Source organism: Ambystoma mexicanum, chromosome 10 (assembly GCF_040938575.1).
Source record: "Ambystoma mexicanum isolate Mex_15411 chromosome 10, UKY_AmexF1_1, whole genome shotgun sequence".
In the NCBI taxonomy this organism is placed as follows: domain Eukaryota; kingdom Metazoa; phylum Chordata; class Amphibia; order Caudata; family Ambystomatidae; genus Ambystoma; species Ambystoma mexicanum.
The window spans coordinates 461,341,693-461,361,911 of NC_090932.1; the positions used below are offsets into that span (position 1 = coordinate 461,341,693).

The 20,219-nt window shown below is 45.9% G+C and overlaps 1 protein-coding gene across 6 annotated transcripts in view; it reads left to right on the forward strand.

Moving 5' to 3' along the window:
• Positions 1-20,219, forward strand: part of NCK1 (NCK adaptor protein 1) — a 1,070,986-nt gene that overhangs the window by 760,700 nt on the left and 290,067 nt on the right. Inside the window, exon 1 of one of the 6 annotated variants that reach the window (XM_069618032.1) lies at positions 10,788-10,941. The exons of 4 other annotated variants lie outside the window; for them this stretch is intronic. In XM_069618032.1, coding sequence (XP_069474133.1) covers positions 10,908-10,941 — 34 coding nt within the window. In that variant the 5' untranslated portion in view covers positions 10,788-10,907. Of the gene's footprint in view, positions 1-10,787; positions 10,942-20,219 lie in introns of those variants that run through there. One more of the 6 variants, XM_069618031.1, reaches the window with a different exon arrangement.

Consider the following 20,219-nt stretch of genomic DNA (forward strand, 5'->3'; position numbering starts at 1 on the left):
TTTAATATGGTTAGTGTGTTGTACTGTGCAACTCTACTTCAACGTTGTAGATAATGTACAGCACCAGTGGCCTTTTGATAGTCTCGTGTATCACATATCTATCTAAATTAAAGCATTTCTTGTTCATAGTCTGATCTAAGCAAACAAGTATGAATACATGTACTGTGAGGTGGCTGCCCATATGGGCCTATTTTTTCTTAGAACTAAATTAAAACAAACCTCAACCGAATCCCCACCCGCCACCCCCCACCCACCTCCCCCTCATCTGCCTGATGATCCCCATTGTTACTTTCCGTATCCAACACACTTAGTACTCAAAATATGTCCATAATCTGTATACTGTGCAGGCACCATTATTTCATATAGTCCTTCTGGAGATGAGTCAACACACCATCCCAGTCCTGTTTGAAGTTGTTTTTTTTTCCCCATGAAGTACATACGAGGCCCATTCCATCGATAGAAAGTTCCATATCTTCCAAAACCAATTCTGATCAGTAGGTCTTTATGCTTTTTTCCACCTTTGTGCCATCTCTAACCACACTGCTATGAACAGAACCATGAAAGAGCATTTCTGCCTTTTAGTGTAGGACTTCGCTTTGGGATCCCAAAGACCACATAACCACACCTCCAATTCCATGGTACTCCAATCCTGAAACATTCCCTCCATATGCGCCTTAATCTCGACCCAGAATGGTTGCAAAACTGGATAGTCCGACCATATAGGTTTCCCCATCCCCCTTAATCTTACACCTCCTCTAGCAGAAGATGGATGTTTTTGGATACATAGACTTTTGCCTTTCTGGAGTGTAATGCCATTGGTACATCACCTTATACCACATTTCCTTTAGTTATATGCAACAGGTTCGTTTTGGTATGATTCCTAAGAGGTGTTCCCATAGTTCTCTTGACATGACCTTACCTAACGTGTTCTCCCTCCTCTTTATAAATGTCCATTAATACTGGAGTAGTGTTGTTCTCCATTCCTTCTGATGCTTCATAATCCCGCACCCCCCCCCCTCAGATGGAATGGAGACTGGCTCGGGTATGGGCACCTCCCCCCTTCTCTGGAGTCCCACACTTCTTTCACTAAGCCTACTATCCTGCTGATGCGTACATTGGGTGGTCAGTGTTTCCCCTTAAGCCATAATAGTCTGGCCAGGGGTACCCCCGCTATCTCGCTTTCCTTTCTTGCTTACACCTTCTGTACATCCCATGCAAACCAATCCGGTATTACTCTCAATTGTGCCGCCATATAGTATCTATAAAAGTGCGGTAGCGCCAGTCCTTCCCTTTGTCTTGGAGCCGTCAAAGTACTCATTGCTATACTTGGAGGGGTTTGTTTTGCCATATATAATTGAGTTTCGTAAAGGATTTAAAGAATGTTTTCGTCACACTAAGAGGCAGTGGCTGAAAATGATAAAATATTCTAGGCAGGATCCCCATTTTTAGTACAGTTATCCCCCCTAACCATGGATTCCATCTCTGCAAATCATTTTAAACTTGTATAAATAAATGGGGATAGTTTGCTCTGTGTATGATCCGATGATTTTGTCAGAACTACTCCTAGATAGGTAATACCCTCCTCTGCCACTTTCAGTTGAAAGGGAGCGCCCCTCCTCTCCAAATCGGCATGGTTTACTGATAACTTCACTATTTCAGATTTCTGCCTGTTCATTTTTAGACCTGAAACCACTCCATATTCCGCTATAGTTCCGCCCACAATGACGGTAATGACTTTTCTGGATCCTCTATTGCAATTAGTATATCGTCAGCGAATGCAATCACCTTTATGTTCTTCTCCGGCCATGTCTATACCTTTAATCAAGTCTGTATCCCAAATCCTTGCTAATAGAGATTCCAAATAGCATATAAAAGGGGAGTTAGGGGCATCCTTGTTTCGGGTCACTGCTATATCTCACTACATGGAGAACCATTAATTGCCACTCGGATCACTGGTCTGTCTCCTAGATATGAATCCCGATTGGTCTTACCCTATGAGTATAGGCAGGAGATCCATCAATCAATTTGCCAATATTTTGGTATACATTTTGACATCCGTATTTATCAGCGCTATGGGCCTATACGACCCCAGAAGTGTTGGGTCTTTACCTGATTTTGGAAGCACGATCATCCTGGCCTCATTCATTGAATCGGTGTAATCTTACCCCTTTGTCTATTTGAATTAAATATATTTGTAAGTCGTGGGTCTAATGTGTCAAGGAATGTTTCATAGAAAGTCGCCGGGTATCCTTCTGGCCCCGGTGCCTTACTTCTCGGAAGAGTCCGAATGACCTTCCTCACCTCCTTCTCCTGTATATCCTCCTCCTAATGTCTCTCTAACTTCCTGGGTGATTTTTGGCAATGGGACCTTGTTCAAATGTTTCTTGTCTCCCCTCCTCTGGATTATCGGATGTATACATGGACCCATAATAGCCCTGGAATATGCCCAGGACGGTCTTGTTAGTAGTCGCTAGTCCCCCGTCTTTCTTTTTTAACTTCAATATTGTACAGGCTCGTATTTCCCCATAAGTTGTCAAGCTAACAGCTGATGTGCTTTTATTCGCTTTTATATGTTAATATTGCCTCGTAAACAGTAAAGCTTTTTCAGCTTGTTTCGTTCGAAACTCCTCCAAGTGGCCCTATGCATGTTTCAATTCCCTCTGCCAAGTCCTATTTGAGCCCTTCTCCATTTCCACCTCTATCTCTTTCACTTTATTCACTAGTTCTTCTTGTGACCTTCTTTGTTTATGCCTTGCCGCTTTCATTGCTGTAGGATTCCCTCTCATTACCGCCTTGAAGGCATTCCACACCACTTCCCGAGCCATTCTCTGGGTCTCGTTCTCAATGAAATGTGTTTCAATTGTATCCTTTAATATTCCTGCTAAAACCAAATCTTGTATAATGTCCGTTGGAAATGTCCACCTTCATAAATCTCTTGCTTTGTTCCTCAATACTATCTTCATTAGTAGTGGAGTGTGATCAGACATAGAGATTGCTCCCAAATCCATCTGTTTGACCCTTCCCAAAAAACACGTGGATAGCCATACATAATCCAATATGAACTGGGATAAATGTTTATGGGAGTAGAATGTATAACCCTTGTCTCGTCCTTTTATCTCTCGCCAAGTATCATGTTTGTTTGTTTGTTTATTTATTTGTATTGCGCGCCAGACCCAAGGGTAACCGGGCGCAGTGAACAGAATATACGAAGCTTACAATGTTGCATAGAAATTAGTGTTACAGCAAATTACAATGTTGCATAATTAAAATTTACAATAGTGATAAATCTTTGATGGCACATATATACATTCAGATAAGTAACATAACACAAATTAAGTCTTTCAAACCTTACATGTTGTTGTCATTGATGTGTTTGATAAGATTCGTTCTAAAGTGAGGGAAAGGTTGGTCTGATCTAAGGTTGTGTGGGATGGCATTCCACCATTTAGCGGCTAGCACAGGGAAGCTTGTGCCGCCAATTTTGGCAAGTTTAAATCTTGGAGTTTCCAGACAGTTGGAGTTGGGAGTTCTTGTAGGTCTGCTAGAGATTTTTCTTATTTTGTCCATCAGGTAAATGGGGGCAGCGTTATTGAGGGCTTTGTGCGTCAAGGAGAGCATTTTTAGGTGAATTTTATTGTTGGTGGAGAGCCATTTGTATTGTTGTCTAGTGGAGGAGATATGTTCCCTTTTTGTTTATGTCTAAGGCAGCTCTAAGGGCGTTGTTTTGTAGGATTTGTAGCCTTTTGGTGATAGTTTTGTTAGCGCCACTGTAAAGGGCATTGCAATAATCGAGTCGTGATAGTATTAAGGCTCTCGCTAGGATCATGCAGCTGTTATTAGATAAGAAAGGTTTACCTGCTCTTATTAATTTGCAGGTATAGGCTGTCGTGGAAGCTAAGGAGTTAACTTGTTTTGCAAAAGACATGGTGGAGTCGAGATAGAAGCCTAGTGTTTTTACTTCAATCGAAACCTTGATGCTATTGCCATCTGTTAAACGTGGAGTAGTCCTTGCCTAGTTTTTTGATATTGGCCTGCGTGCCCAGAATGATCAGCTCAGTCTTATCATCATTCAGGCAGAGGCCATGTGATGCCATCCATGCCTGAATAATGAGGTACACCCTATTCACCAACTCCCTGTCCTCGCTGTGATCCCCAGAAAGCGGGAGGAGAATCTGTGTATCATCTGCATAGTTAGTGTAGGTGATACCTAGAAGGTCCAGATCATCGAAGAGGGGTTTAGTGAATATGTTGTACAGGGTTGGTGAAACACAGGAGCCTTGAGGGACGCCGCACGTGATTGGAAGAGGGTTGGCTGCTGCTGAGGGGGAGAAGACTCTCATTGTTCTCTCACTCAGAAAGGATTCAATCCATTTGGTGGTATGCGTGGAGAAGTGTGCAGCAGTGTCCAAGTGTTTGCAGAGGACCCTGTGATCCACCAGGTCGAAAGCAGCTGAGAGATCAAGTAAGAGGAGGAGTGCCGTCTTACCTTGATCTCTCAGTTCGTCTATTTGGGTCTTTAGATCAATGAGTGCAGTTTCAGTACCGTGGAGTGGACGGAAACCAGATTGTCTGGCTCCCAGTAGATTGTTTAATTCAAGGTGTCTTTGAATTTGTGTATAGGCAACCTTGTCTAGTATCTTCAGTAGGAAAGGTACGGTGTGATGGGCCGATAATTAGTGGGGATGAGGGGGTCAAGAGTCTGTTTCTTGAGAAGTGGGAGCACCCATGATTGTTTTAGGTTCGCCGGGATATTACCTGTGGCGAAGGAGATGTTGATCAATTTTGAAATGAACGGTGAAAGGTCTCTGGCAGCATCTTTTATTAGTTGAGCTGGGCAGATGTCACCTTTACAGTTCGACGGTTTGAGGGAAAGGATGATTTTCTCTACCTCTAAGATGGTAGTTTTTGTGAAGGAGAATTTGTTGGTTAGGTCATTAATGGTGTTGTTAAGTGGCGGCTTATTTGTAAGGTTTAGGGAATCTTTTTTTAGTTGGATTTTGTTTTGCAGTGTGGTGATTTTGTTTGCTAGGGCTGTTTGGATATCTGTGCACCAGGTCTGGTCTTTGATGCAGGTATCAGGTGTGGCAATGGGGGACTCAAGTTCTTTCAAGATGGAGAAGAGTTCCTTCATAATTGAGTTGGCATTGGCAATGCGAACATTGTAGGAATTACGTTTCGCTAGATAGATTTCATTTTTATAATGCCGAGAGATATTAGTTAAGTTTGCTTTATTCTCTTCGGTTGGACATAGTTTCCAGTTGGATTCGCATTTTCTTTTGTTTAGGCGCAAGGCCTTAAGTTCTGGCGTGAACCACTTGTTTAAATGTGCCTTGGGTTTACTTGTTCGCATTTTGAGAGGGGCGACTTTGTCCATAGTGGTGTGCATGATGTTGAATTCGTTGACCAATGCACTAGGGTCGAGGTTGTCTGGCAGTGCATTTAAGGTAGGAAGGATCAGGGGAATAATATTATCCACTGTAATATTCTTTTTGTTTCTTGTAGGGCATGGTGGAGCTGCCTGTGGGGCAGGGCTGGGTAGTTTGGTAGTTAGTAAATGAAAGGACACCAAGGAGTGGTCTGTCCAGGAGAGGGGCGTAATAGAGGATACTGTGGCTGAGCAGTTGGAATCAGCGATCCAGTCAAGTATTCTACCCTTTGCATGTGTGGGGGTGCTAACATTTTGGGTAAGTCCCAAGGTGTGAAGGGTATTGGCAATAGTGGAAGCATGGGCATCTGCTTGGTCATTGAAGCCAAGGTTAAAGTCCCCTAATATCAGCAATTGGGAAGTAGTTTTGGTATTGTTGGCCAGAAGGCTGTGCAGGTCCTCCTCGAAGGTTCCAAGTGGGCCCGGCGGTCTGTAAATTAGATGAATTGAAAGAGTTTGGGTGGTGTTTATGGGAATTTTGGCAGTGAGAGTTTCACAGGATTGCATAGTTGTGGTAGGAGCTAGTCGTAGTGATAGGTTTATTTTGGATATAATGGCGATTCCACCTCCGCAGGAGCCTTCTCGGTCCTGCCTAGATATGGCGTAGCTGTCAGGAATGGCCAACATGAGCGATGGGCCTGCCGCATTGTGTAGCCGGGTCTCAGTTATAGCAATAAAGTCTAGATTGGCTTCTGTGATTAAGTCAGCTAGGTCGATGGCGTGTGCCACTAGGGATCTTACATTAAGGAGTGCTCCCTTGAGGGAATGTCCTTTAGGGTCCATTTTGGTTATGGCCGAGTTGGATGAGTTGGTATTTGTCTTAAGCATGTTTATATTCACTGCTGGGGAGGGATTGAGGGGGTGCAGTGTATATTCTGATGCGTTGGTCTTTCGTTGTGCATTTTATAGTGGGGAGGGATCTTCTAAGAGGTTCATAGTTTAAGTCAGCGCATAATTTAAGGTTTCTCTCGTGAGTTGGAGTAGGCTGAGAGGTGTAGACTAGTTGGCCTGGCATGGCCTGGTGCGCGGGGCTGATGTGGCCAGGGTAGATGGGTGTCTTGGGTGTGGTGATATGTGGTGTGGTGGGTGTAAAGCTAATGTAGTTATGTTTGCTTCAGCACTTTAGATTGTGCTTTTATATAATGAGCGGATCCTGAGCTCCTATCTGGGGCCCAAGCCATATTAAAATCTCCTGATAATATTATATCCCCTTTCACAAATCCCTCCAATTGTGAAAGCGCCCAACTCTTAAGAATCAGTATTGTCTGTTGTTGGGAGCGTATAAATTTGCCAATGTGGAAGTCTGGGTCCCAAGTGTTATGTTGAGAAAAAACAATATACCTTCTGCATCCGTCCAAGTGTCCAAGACTTGTACCCTTATTCTATCACTTATTGCAATTAACAACCCGGCCGTTTTATCTGCCGCATTAACCTGATATAGATTGAGTAACCTTTTAGCCTGAGTTTCCCTTTATCCATTTTCCAGATGTCTTTTGATTCATTAGGATATCAGGTTTCTCCCGTTTCACATATCTCTCGAACTTCTTCCTCTTGATTGGTGTGTTCATACCTCTCACATTACAAGACAAGATTTTAACTAATGCCATTGCAGTTTTATTTGACATGACCCGTTTAGTTGGACATAAACTCTTCTCCACCACCACCTGGCAGATACCACCCCTCTCTCCCTCTTGCCCCTCTTTGTATCTCCCCTAATCCAACCCCCCAACAACCTACAACCCCCCCTGCCCTCCCAAATTCCCCATCCCTAACCCTCCGTGAGGAGGGCCAATGTTCCTATGATTGCCCAGACAAAGTGTCCGTCGCCCCTCTACAGAACCCAGAGTCCTGTCCTGGGGAATCCTAGACCACACTCTCGGATTCCACCCTCCTACCACCACGCTGTGGCCCCCATGGGCTGCATTATTACTTAATATGTTTTTCTTTGTTCTGCAAAAGTCTCAAAGTTCTCTGCCCGGGCCCTGGTATTCCGAAAAAACCAATCCCTTTTGATGGTGTCTAACCGTCTGCTTCAAATAGATTGTGTCCTCCCACGTATATTCCTTATCTTTGATATTTCCCATTATCCAAATTGCTGCTTCTGAATTTTTTTTTCAGTAGAGGGTGCTGTGCATAGATGCCTGGTCGAGTCGATGTCCCTCGGAAGCTTCCGAAGCAGCACTTGGGGCGATGGGCCGTCGGACAGGTGTTGTTCCTCGTCCTTGTTCACCTGGCGGGAGTCAAGAACACCATCGCAGACTCGCTCAGCAGGGAACAGCGCTCCTGGCACGAGGGGGAGCTTCGTCAGGATCAGGTGGACCGACTGTTCGCCGAGTGGGGCAGGCCACACAGATCTGTTTGCGACTAATTCCAAGTGCAAGAAGTTTGCCAGCAGGTTCCACCAGCCGAGGAGCATAGGTGACTCATTCTCCTTTCCATGTGAAGGACTGTTCCTGTATGCATTCTTTTTCCTACTATGAGTCATCAACACACTCAGACGGTGTCCGTGCAAGATGATATTCATCACCCCGGCATGGCCTGGGCAGATTAGGTAACCAAATTATGTGTCGGCGTCGCCAACGGTCAAGTTACCAGTAGTTCTGGATCATCTCACCAGAGAAGGAGGCGCAATCCTGCATCATGATGCAGGATTGCAGAACCTGAGGGCTTGACTCCTGCAGCCCTAGGGTTTGGTGGATAAGAGTTGCCTGCGGACTGCAGAGAGGTCCTCGCCAGATTCTTCCATACTTGCTTTCCTTGGCCAAGGCCGGCCTGGCACACGCTTCTATCAAGGTGCATCTGGCGGCTATCTCCCACTACACCGGGTCACCAGGAAGATCTTCAATGTGGTCTCACTGACTCGTCAAGGAGTTCCTAAAAGGACTCAAGTTCCCCTCGTAGAAAACTGCTTTCCTTGTGGCCATCAACTCTGCCAGGAGGGTAGGTGAGATCCAGCCCTTATCCGGAAAACAGCCATACCTGACTTTCCACGAATCGAGGGTGGTGCTGCGGACGCACTCCTCTATCATGCCGAAGGTTCAGTCAGAATTCCACCTCAACAAGCCTTTGTTACTGTTTTTTTCCCGAAGTCTTCATCACTCGCTGAAAGGGCCTTGCACTAGCTGGATGCTACTCGTGCCCTGAAGTTCTACGTGGCACACGAGGCGTTTTCTGAAGATTTCACAGCTGTTCATGAACTTTGGTCCTGTGAACCATGGGAAGGCCTTGTACAAGGCTTCCATCTCAAGGTGGCTCTCTGGCTGCATCATGCACTGTCATCGGTTGGCAAACCGACTGCCACCCAGCCGTCTGCGATACCACGCCAGAGTGATTGCTGTGACAAAGCGTTCCTGGGTGGTGTGCCCATGCTAGACATCTGCAGGGCTCCTACATGGAGGTCCGTGGACACCTTCACAAAGTTCTACTCTGTTGACCGGGATCCCAGGGAGCAGTCCAGGTTCGGCCAGGCAGTGCTACACAGCTTATTTGCTTGAATGGAGTCTGTTCTGGAGGTAAGAATTAATTGCTTCTGTTGAGCCTTGTCACCTCACATGGTTGTGTAATGTTGTATTACTATGGATTCGTTATTCATGGCCATGTGAATCCATGCCAGACTCCATGCTGGAGGAGGAACCAGTTACTTGCCTGTGACTATTGTTCTCCAGCATGGGTCTGGCATGGATTCACATGCAACCCCCCCCCTTACCCCCCAACCCTCTGCTGCTCTTATTGGTCGTACTACCACTTTACGTGCTTTCCAAATCTGAAGGTGGCTGCCAGAGGAGGAGCTTAGGGAGACGACGGTCATTGGATGGGGGCAGTATGACCCAGAAGACAGTGATTGGTTAAAACAAGAAATACAGTTTGTAAGTGACCCTGGACAGCAAGCTCACCTGGAGGAGCCACATTGAAAATACCCAACAGAAAGCTTCCGGCAAGCTTGCAGTACTGTACCCATACTTGAAGTCAAGATCCACGCCTATCTGGAGCAAAGTCAACATCTACAGGATTATTATTAGACCCACCCTGACTTATGCGTCTCTGGCTCGGAGCACCTGTGCAGAAACCCACCAGAGACTCTTCAAAAGGTGCAGAAAAAGCCCTGAGGATAGCAGCTGGAGCCCCACTTTTTGCAAGAACAGCCGTCCTGAACAGGGATCTGGGAATCGAGATGTTGGATGAACATTTAGCAAAGCTAAACAGGAATTTCTGCCAAGGACTGGATCAGAAAGCAAACCCTCTGATCAAGAAACTTGCTCAGATTATTACAAATCCTTTTGACCGTTAGCTGCGCCCCGTCACAGCGCTGACCCTGTGAAACCATTGCTACTGTAGGGTGACCAGATGTCTTGGCTTTGCCAGGACGGTCCCGGAAATTGGAGCTCTGTCCCCCTTTGTCAAGATTGTTTCCATTGGAAACTGCAGTGCTCCCGGTTTTTGGTAGTGGGTTTTAATAGCTGGCAGGCACAGCTTGCACAGAAGAAATGCTGCATTTTACAGCTTAAAATAGTGTTTGTGATAAATTCATTGTGTTTATTTGAATAGTAACACTCAGACCACCATTCTCCAACCGCCACTGAAGTGTAGTGCCTTGACAGCCACTTTCAAGAGTTAGTCCTACTTTTATGTTGGTTGCCCTGTCCTGGTTTTTTACTTTTTAAATCTGGTCGCCCAACTTCTACTGTGACAAGAACACAGATCAAGAAGCATTTCAAACCGCCACTACACTTTCAACCAGAGAAATTGGAGTAATGAGGCACAGCCTCGGTATCCAGCATCCCCCACTGAGGAATCAAAACTGTCAACAAGATAAAGTTCTCTCGATCACTGGATGTTATTTACATTAAATATCAGATAATTGCAAAGACCATTTTCTCTGTTTACCATAAAATCTATAGACACACACCAGGCATTCATACTAAGAAAAACAAACGCTTTCCACTATTAAAAAGGCAGACTATTTGTTTTGCTAGTGATATGGGCTGAATCACCAGAAAGAGGGTCGCTGCCCGCTGGAGAGGTGTGTGCGTAAGAAGATGTAGAGGCTTGAATGGCAGCGTGGTCGGCACCTAGGACCCCTCACACTCGCGGTTTGTGCTGGTGCTGAGTCCCCACGGTAGATAGACAGGCATGTATACACACGCCGAGACCTTTGAAGTGCATTCTAGAGGAAATCCTCGGCTCTGGCGTTCGTTCTCTGTAAGGAAGGCCCGTTTCCGTCCCAGCCCCTCTCCCCGCCTCCACACGTTGCCATGACAAAGCCCTGCAGCTCTTGCTGGGCAGGTCCCCGGCTTCTCCCATGGAAGGGAATCGGCCATGATGGCAGGCTCGGTGCCAGGTCACGTGTTGGGTAGGGAGGGGGTTTGGAGAGCAAGCAGGCGGGGTGGAGAGCCGAGCAGGCAGCGGAGTGTGAGCAGGAAGTTTGCAAGGAATTCCTCCGGTGCTGGACTAACACCCTGGGAGAGCTGCATCGAGGGGAGCCATGGACCTCCCCAATCTCTTCAAACACTTCTTTAGTAAGTTGATGCCGCTCAGCTTGGTGCCCACTCTTTACACCCTTATTGATATTGTCTTCCCATCAGGCGTTGCTCGTTGCAGAAGAATAAACGCTGCATTTTCTTTGGGCGGGTTCTTCAGGGTTGAAGCGGAGTGCCGGTGTCGCTACGTTGGTTTTTAGACATGCTCTTTGGGGCTTCTTGCGTAGGGTGCAAAGAAAATGCCACCCACTAATTTTGTGTGAGTGGCCTACGCCCTTACCTTAATGTCCGCACGTAAGGGGGGAGGGGGTGACTCCTGATGGTGGATGGGGGTCTTACTGTGGTATCGGAAGAAAGGTTTTTGTGTCCCGGGTGCCATTAAGGAAGTCTCAAGATGTTGAGGGTGGGGCGGTTATGGTGTGGTTGAGAAGCGTAGCTGCTGCTTTTGGTAGGGAGAAAGACCAGCTGCAAGTGTGGGCATTCCCTATGTGGGGAACCCTTCTGGTGTGAGAGGATGGTCCATTTCCTGATGCGTGGTGGGTGTGGTGGGGGAAGAGCGCTTATCAGCCACCGCGGTTAACGTATGTGGTACAGTTTTATCGTTTGCAGTGTTATTAGGACTTGAATTTAGGGCAGTCAGTACAACGGTTTCGGGGTTAAGGTAGGCGACCGGGGCAAGGAGTGAAGGTCGCTCCCGGAAGGTTTGTCTATGAAGCCCCGCTTTTGGTGGGCAAACACCACGCAAGTGCCGAGTTAGACAATCTCCTCGAGTGTTTGCTAACCCAGCTCATTGTGTTGTGCGTGTGGTTGGGGGTGTGGAGGGTTGGCGGGGGTGACGCTGGCTCCTTCTATCCATATATGCCGCGCTTAGTGTGTGTGTGTGTGTGTTTGGGGGGTGGGGGGGGCGCAGGAGGGAGTGTAGCTCACTGAGCGTGTGCCTGTGTGCATTGACCGCTCAGTTGTTAGAGGTTGGAGTGGAGCATCTAGTTCTTGATTTGGAGACGCCAGGTGGGTCGTAAGTCTAGACACACCAGCTCAGAATGTGTGGGACACAACTCCTAATCTTGGGAGGGGTGGGGGGGGGGGTATAGTTAGGAGCCCACCTTCAGTTGTTCTGAGGGTAGTGACATAAGGGGGCAGAGATTCAATTCAGCTGGGAAGTCTTTGGTCCCCGTCATCCATCGATTTCGTATCTTTTCTCTGGCGTCCGTGGGGTTTGGGAGGTCTCCCCGTAGGAACTTTTTCTTGCCTGCTCCCTTTGAAAGATAACCCTTCTGAAGCTTTTTGCACAATCTGGAAGTGGCAGGTTGTGATGGCAGGAGGGACCGATGACACCTGCTGCCCACCAAACTCGCCTTTGAACTTGGCGCACATGACATCGAGCGAGTACCGTAATGTTACCAACGGGTCGAATAGTACAGACAACCATGGCAGAGCTATTTCAGCACAAGGGAGGGTTTAATAGGCGAACCAACAATGAAGCATTTTTTAGTATTTGCTCCCCGAAGTCTCAAGCAGAGGAAACTACCTCTAGTAATGTAGATACTATGTGATGAATGGTTTGTTCGCGCTCGGTGCACGTACGCAAAGCACGGACTCAATATTGCCATCAGTCCCATGCATTACAGAAACGTTTTTCTTTTTGCATTAACTTGACAAGAATTTACGTGACGCCGTAAAAGACTTGTAACAATACTCACGATATATTATTTAACCAAGTGGCTGCTAAATAAAAAAGCGACATACGAGAATTTTGAATATGCAATTGTGTACGTTTGACAATCGTCATAGGGGAAAAAAGCGCCAATGGCACTCGCGGAGCATTTTCCTGAAATGTTACATTCAGATTTGTGGAAAGATTAGAAGAAGGCGATGTTATTCAGACCTGCCTAGGCGCCTGTATGCTTTTCTGATAAGATGTTGGGATGGGAGAAACATTTCTCGGACTAGCAATATCATTTTGAAATACGAACTGACTTAAACACCAGAGTAATTGTATTAAATATGTAATGTGAGCATGCACAATTTTACGCAAATGTAATGTGGGATGATGGGCTTGGGCCGGATATAAGAATTTTAATTGATATGTTATACTTTTATTACGCAAAATGTATAATGGGACTCAAAATGTAAGTTGCATTTTTGTTTATTAATAAAAAAGAAACCTTGCTTGATCCCATGCAAGCTTAACTTGTAACCATAACATTGCTACACACATTTAAGCCTGATTGTGTTGTGTTACGATTTTTACTGCATATTGCTGCCATTTGCATGGTCTCTAGGCGATCTGGCGGATGTAAAAGGGACGGCAGTTGGCTAGCTTAGTATGGGGAGAGAAAATGCAAGTTGGCTTTGCTGCTGTGTTGATGCTTGCCGACTGAAAGTACCACGAGCTCTGTGTGCCGGTCTGTTCGAGTCATGTGATGAGACCACAGAGGCATTTGCCTATGCGCCTATGGTCCATTGGCTTGGGACTAAGTTGTGCAAGTCCATTTTAGAGGTGTAGCATTCTTTAGTTTGCAGGGAGGGTTAGCCTAACGCATTGTTGGTACTGTGATTCAGAAGTGGTGGTTTCCTTTTAAATCTACAATAAACCAATATTATTTAACTTGCAGTTTGGGAGTGGCGTAGTTTATATGTGTAGTGTGTTTTAATGTAGCATTTGAGATGTTAGTCTGAGGTTAGTGGAGTGTCCTATTGGAAACTCTGACCATCCATCTGCTGTTGACATCGCAATATCTCTCTAGGGGTGCACCATGGGCAACATCTTGTTAATGGTGCCCTTTGGGCAAGATCCTTGTGAGGATATGTCCTACAGCACTCTTAAGTAGGCTGGTGTCCCTGGCAGTGGAAGTGTCTGGTCCCGATGAGTGAACACGGGGGGCGGGGAGGGGAGCAGTGTCCTCGTGGTGGTGTCCCTATGAAAAACTCTGTATGCTATGAGGTCAAGGTACAATGTCTAGGAGCCAGTCATGCTAATTACATTGGTCATCGCAGAGGACAAACATGGAAGAGCACAATTTGGGCACTACATAGAAAAACCTTAAGGGAACATTGCAGTGGGAAACATGATAGCAAATGCCAGTAAGCAGAATTGCAGTGGTGCTCCTGGGAGCAGTGCAGCATAAGGTAGAAAATAGAATGTTGAGCAGGTTGGTGAGAGGGTCAAACAGTCATGGCTCATATAGCGAGGCCTAGCAAGTAATAAGGGCACAACAATGCATAACAAAGCATTACAAGTCGTAGCAAAGCATGCAAAGGCCTAACCTGGCAAAGCAGCCTCGTCTCTTCCCCACATTCCGACAACATGCCTCTGCATATAGTTGCCATTTCACTTTCTCACTTTGGCATTGTCAATCTCGCTTGCTCTCACCGCTCCCTCTAATATATTGTGTACTGTGTGAAAAATTATCTGGGATCTGGCGGATGAAGGTAAAAGGCAGTCTGGTGAATCTGCTCATTACATAAGCATAATGCTAAAGGTTCTAGGCGACACATACATTAGGCTTACAATGGGCTGACTGAGATGGAAGACCCAGGCCCTCACTTAATGCCAATCTTTATTACTCCTAGTCCTACTTGTAAGTTATTTGTTTTGAAGCACCTGCCTCCATGACAGGAACTTTTATAATTACTTTTCCCTCTTACCCCACCTTCTGTGGTGGGAAGGGTGCAGGGGAGTGCAAAATCCCCAAAGTCCTCCAATACCACAGATAATACCACGTTAGACCATTTCATCCCGACTCGGGTTGGGAGAGACCAGTTGTATGTACTGTGATGAGGAAGAGTAGGACGAATTAAGATTACCAGTAATGAGATAATGACCACCTCATTCTTCTTCCCAGTACTTACTTCTAAGGAATGGCAGATGAATAGTCCCAAAAAGGGACGGCTCATAAGGAATGCTGCTAGACCCGACCAACAATTCATCAGAAATCAATGCTCACTCATTTGTCGCATACCAGAGCTCAACACCCTGCACCAAATGTAGTTGAAAACTGATTGTGTGATTACAAACTGTAATGCACAACTAATGGATTCTTGTTTGCCCAGGTTTCCCCTCTACAGATGTCCTTATTTGCCACACCTTGGGATTTTACCCAGGACGCCATCGCCCTGGTTAACCTTCCCAGGAAAAGCCCACATCTCTTGAATAAGCAGTAGTCTGTATCAGTTCTTGGTCTAATCCATCTACTGATGACCTTCCTACCTGGCCCGGTCCACCAAAGATAACTACTCCTAAAAGCTGGCTTCTTATGAGGATATGTTAATACTTATCTGTTGATGTCCAAAAAGCTCGAAGAATGGGTTGTCCGAAATTTAGAAACCACCTTTGGTAAAAAGGATTAATTACAATAAAGAATGTAAGCCTCAGACTAAACTTGAATAGAAGCCTGCACAATAATGCTCCCATCTCCTCCAACAATTGATGATTGATGTCAGTTGAGTCAATGGCTTCCAAGGCAAGCCCCTTCAAAGATTTAAGCACCAGTGTGACATCGCAAGGGAAGACCCCTGAGTAGACCACAAGTCTTCACCCAAAAAAAAAATCTTGGCCAGTTCAGAAACGGGAACCTCTGCCTCCTTTCCTAGCGATGGCAGGTCTCTAGGCCCCTCACATGGTAATTTGACCACCCAGAAAACCGGGTGATCCCTTGAACTAGGGCTGGGCGAAATGGACCAAAAGTGATCTCGCTATCTTTGGACTCCATCTCGATATACAATAGAAATATCTCTATTGTTTATGTGGGTTAAATGCTCAATTGTAAGCCGCCAACTACATGTTAGATGTCACAAACACGTTTATATATAAGAATCAATATAAAGTGAAAGTAAAATGTTACTATTCCTGTTTGAGAATACACACAGCTGTGTAAATGTCAATAAAAAAGGGTATATGTAATAATGTGTATATACCTCAATGTGAACGATATTGTCTCATCCTATGTAGATTTTGAAAAATATAGATATCTCCAAAACTAGATATACCGCTCAGCCCTAACTTGAACAGACAGGAAGCGATTGTAAGGGGTACGTTGGAGCTACTGCCAACTCTTGGCAGGAGGGACAATGAACTCCTCTACCAATTTGGCACCAGGGCGAGGACCTCCGACTGAGAATTCCTGTAACTTGATAACCCTGGGAAAGCACGTAAGGGGTGGGAGCAAATTAGGCCTGTTGGACAAGAAATTGACACCGTATTACACTAGCACCCACTATGGGTATCCAGACCAGAACTTTGGGGTGGGTGAGTGGGTTGGGGGGGGGGTGGTTATGACATAAGGCAAAAAAGCATTGTCAGAAACGCAACTGGACGCAGATAATAAAGCTCCCACTATGCAGAGGGAAACGCTGCATATGTGGTACCACCTACATGTTGTCTAAAACCCTGTTGTGAACGAGATTCGAAGGACACCTGGTTAGTCTCTGCTCATAACCCTAACTCCTTGGAACACTGTACCAAACGCCTCAAACCTGTTAATCTGATCTCTTTGCTTGCTGTGATATTGTCTGTCCTCACCATCACAGCTCCTTTCTGTATTTTGGGGGGAAATAGTCCTGAAGATGCCCGCAAGCTTCCTCCAGTTGGGGGACCTCCTTCCGGATCAATTTTCTTTATGCTGCTACAACATCCCTAACCTCTCTCCCCATCCCAGACTCTTGGCACCTAGCAGACTTGTAATCTTCGAGAGGTCCTGTAAGAGAAACTGCTTTACAGGTTATCCTTGTCCAACCCCCACTGCAACTGAAATTGCAACTCTGGACTGATGGGCACCTGAGTCTCTAAATTATGCGAGTCCGGCCTCCAGTGCTCGTGGAAGTATTAGCGGGTGCCTGTGTAACCTCACCTAGGTAAACCCTAATTACACAAATCCCCATATATCTCTGGACCTGAAGCACTTCCCTGACTGAGGACACCTGAACAGCTAGTAATGTCCTTAATGGAGATTTAAGTCTCTCTGCCTAATCCCCTGTCGGAAAAACGATCCCCCTTAAAGTCCAAAACTTGGCTTCTATGAACTGAGGGTCCTAGGAATGTTTTCTTGAAATTCAGAAGGAACCCAAATATTGTTTTGCACATCAATTGAACATGTTCCTTCAGCTGTGCCCGAGTAGCTGACCTGATCTGCTAGTTGAGGTTCTGAAGGGTTTGGATCTCCTCTAAATGAAGATGACCCACTACTGATTACCAGGGCTTTGGTAAAATTCACTTGGCTATCTTGCGGCGAAACGTAAAGGCTCTTAACTAAAACTGTGCCAGCAATGGAGGATCTTAAACTTCTGGTGAGTCAGATCAGTCAGAATATGGAAGTATGCATCCTCGAGATCTTTCTGCCAAGAAATCCTTCTCCCTAATGAGCAGTATGACCTTCTGAAGATGTACAAATTCAACATCTTCAGATCCAGAATAAACCTGAGCTGCTCATGTTGCTGGGGCACCATAGAGACAATTGAGTAGAAGTCCCTGAACAATCTGATCTCAAGGCACGAAATTGCACCCTTGAGAGAAGGGCACAGACTTCCTGGGTCCATGCTCGCCTTTTGCTTTTGCCTCTGGGAAGCAGTGGGCCTCATTACAAGTCCCGGCGGCTCGGCATATCAGACCCGCGGGCGCAACAGCCCCCACCCGCAGAGTTGTAGAGTGGCGGTCCGGAAAGCGTGCCGGTACGATTTGACCGGCACCCTTATTTCCAGACTGCCACACTACTAATGAGACCCAGTGTCTGAACTCTTCCCAGAGATACTCCCTTGGCTTTATCCACAACTGCTGATCCTGTTGGTTTAGGAATCTGTGGAATTTTTCTAACTTGGCAAAAAATCACTGCAGTCTGGCCCGTCATTCTTCTGGCGTCAGGACTTCTGCAACTTTATGATGGATGGATGAGGAAGCCACTTTGTCTCTGGATTGTTTGGTCCTGCTATTGGAGGATGACTGAAGTGAACAAACTTTTCCCTGCCATATAATAATCTCTTTGGCTTTCAGTCACATTTTTTTACTTTGTTCGTTAGCATGCCTTTCGGCCTTGGAGATTTCTGGATTTTCGCCTCCAAGGAATCACCAAACCACATTATTCCCTCAAAAGGAATTTATGTAGCTTTGGATTTCTGTAGGTGGACTTCTGGGTGTCAAATGCCAATGGCAGCACCCGGATGCTGCTCTTCTCATAGTCACACTAAGGCCCATAAACCATCATGAGGGAAGTCAATTGTAATTCTACCTGGTACTTAATATCTTGCAGAATTGGCGCAGTCAGCCCCTTCCTCAATCTTTGCTCAGCTTCTCAAAGCCCCCTAGCACAGGCTTAGCTGTATAGTAGATCAAAGTACAGATTCTTAGGCTTAGATGAGTCGCAGAGTAAGATCGCTTACTGCAGTCAGCTTACCTATCGACCTGGTGTTTGACAGTATCTTTGAGGGCCATGGATAACCACCCAACCAGGCTAAGAAGATTGGACTCAATCTGAATGTTCTTTAGCATGGATTGCTACTCCCCATTTAGGGCATAAACCTTTGTCATGAACCTTGGAACATCAGCTTTGCCTGGATCAGACCCTTCCTTCCCGATTTCCTCTTTGATCACATTCAGTAGCAGTAGCCCCACCTTCATAGTGTGCTTGTGATAGTGATCGAGGAGGCATCTTACTTGGTTTCCTGTAATCCTTGGTAGCTTCTGGCAGGAAACCCTTGTAGTCTGAAGGGATGCTCAAAGAATACTTCAAATCAATGCTTAAACTTTTCAAGGTATTTCATTAAGATTTCAATGGGTGAATGGCCCTCTCTAGTCTAGAAAAGCAACTCGTCCCTAACCTCCATGTTAGTATATATTATTTATCCCTACTGTCTAGGTTCTCACTTGTACTGAAAATGGAGACATAAGGGAAGGATTCCATCTCTATAGGAGTTCCCCCAGGGACTTTAGAAACTGTCCCTACTTTATCCAGTAGTTGGTCATCTAAAGGGGTAATGAATTGTGACTTGCAGACACTCTGCTCGACTCAGTATCCTTTCTGTCACCCACATATTCCTTTCCCTCTGACTGTCTGATGTTCTCCACTCACTGATCTCCTCCTTCAACTCCACCAACCTCTACTTTGTCTACTCTCTTCGTCATACTCTTTTCTTAAGATGTATTGCTTCTTTTAGGCCTTGCCTCCACCCTCTTTTACTACTCCCTCCTCGTCCAACCCCAACTCCTATTGAAGACACCCTCCTATCACTCACACAAACACTGCATACACGCCCTACACTCCCTACTAGCCACACTTGTTACCCTCATACACACACACACACAATGCAGTACCAATTGCATTCATTAACCAATACTTCACCCGCTCCAGAAATCGCCTCCACACTTCACTTCTCCGTCCTTCCGCCGGCTGGTCTCTGGGTCTGTCGCTGCCTCCTCCTCCTATCTTACCTGAAACGACCCACAACTTACTACATCCCTTGCTCTTTCCATTCTCCCACTCATCCTGCCATCGAATCACCTGCCCAGACAAATCTGGCCCCTCTTCTACACCCAGGAGGTGGGAAGTGTTACAATCAGCAAAGATGTTATCTAGCGTGCCCACTATGGAATAGTGATAGCGGCCTGGATAATTCAAAATTTAAGTTGGTATTAGGGGAGCTTTTGTCTAGGCCCCCTAAGGCAAGTACAGTCTGCACCCTTTGTTTCCTCCCTCGTGGTCTAGGGAGCTTGCTGCTGCCTGAGGAGGTTAGCTGGCACTGCTGGGGAGCGTTGCACGGTCTGTCTCGGCCACATAGGCTGAGTGGTAAAAATCAATCAGTACCCCTGTCCGTCTTAAAGGCATGGTCTAGTAAAATTTTTTATTGTCCCTACGGGTCGGCCATGTTTTTTTAAGCCTAAGTGGCTCGATTTTAGAAAACTTTCCTATGGACCTTACCCGAGTTTTCGTCCATTGAACGCACACGAAAACAAGCACCAGGGAGCCGCCATTTTCTGATAATCCTATCTTTTCCCCGATCGCCCTGGCTGACCTGCTTTTGCGGCACTAAATCAATTCCCCCGCCCCTGATCCTGACATTATCAAAACATTCATATTCCCCGCCTCTCCCCGTGATGTTACTGTGCTGCGTAGGCAAACGCGCCCAGTCGTCTTCTGCGCAACTCCACACAGAACCCGGAAACCAACACAGATCAACTCACAACACAGCGCGCCACAATTCGGAATATGAAACTGTACTTTAAAATGAAACAGCAACACGGTACTTTTGGTAAGGTAAAGTACATTTATTTGACATTAAATGCTTAGAGAATATTCAGCAATTGACATATGAACTCCGGAAGCCATTTA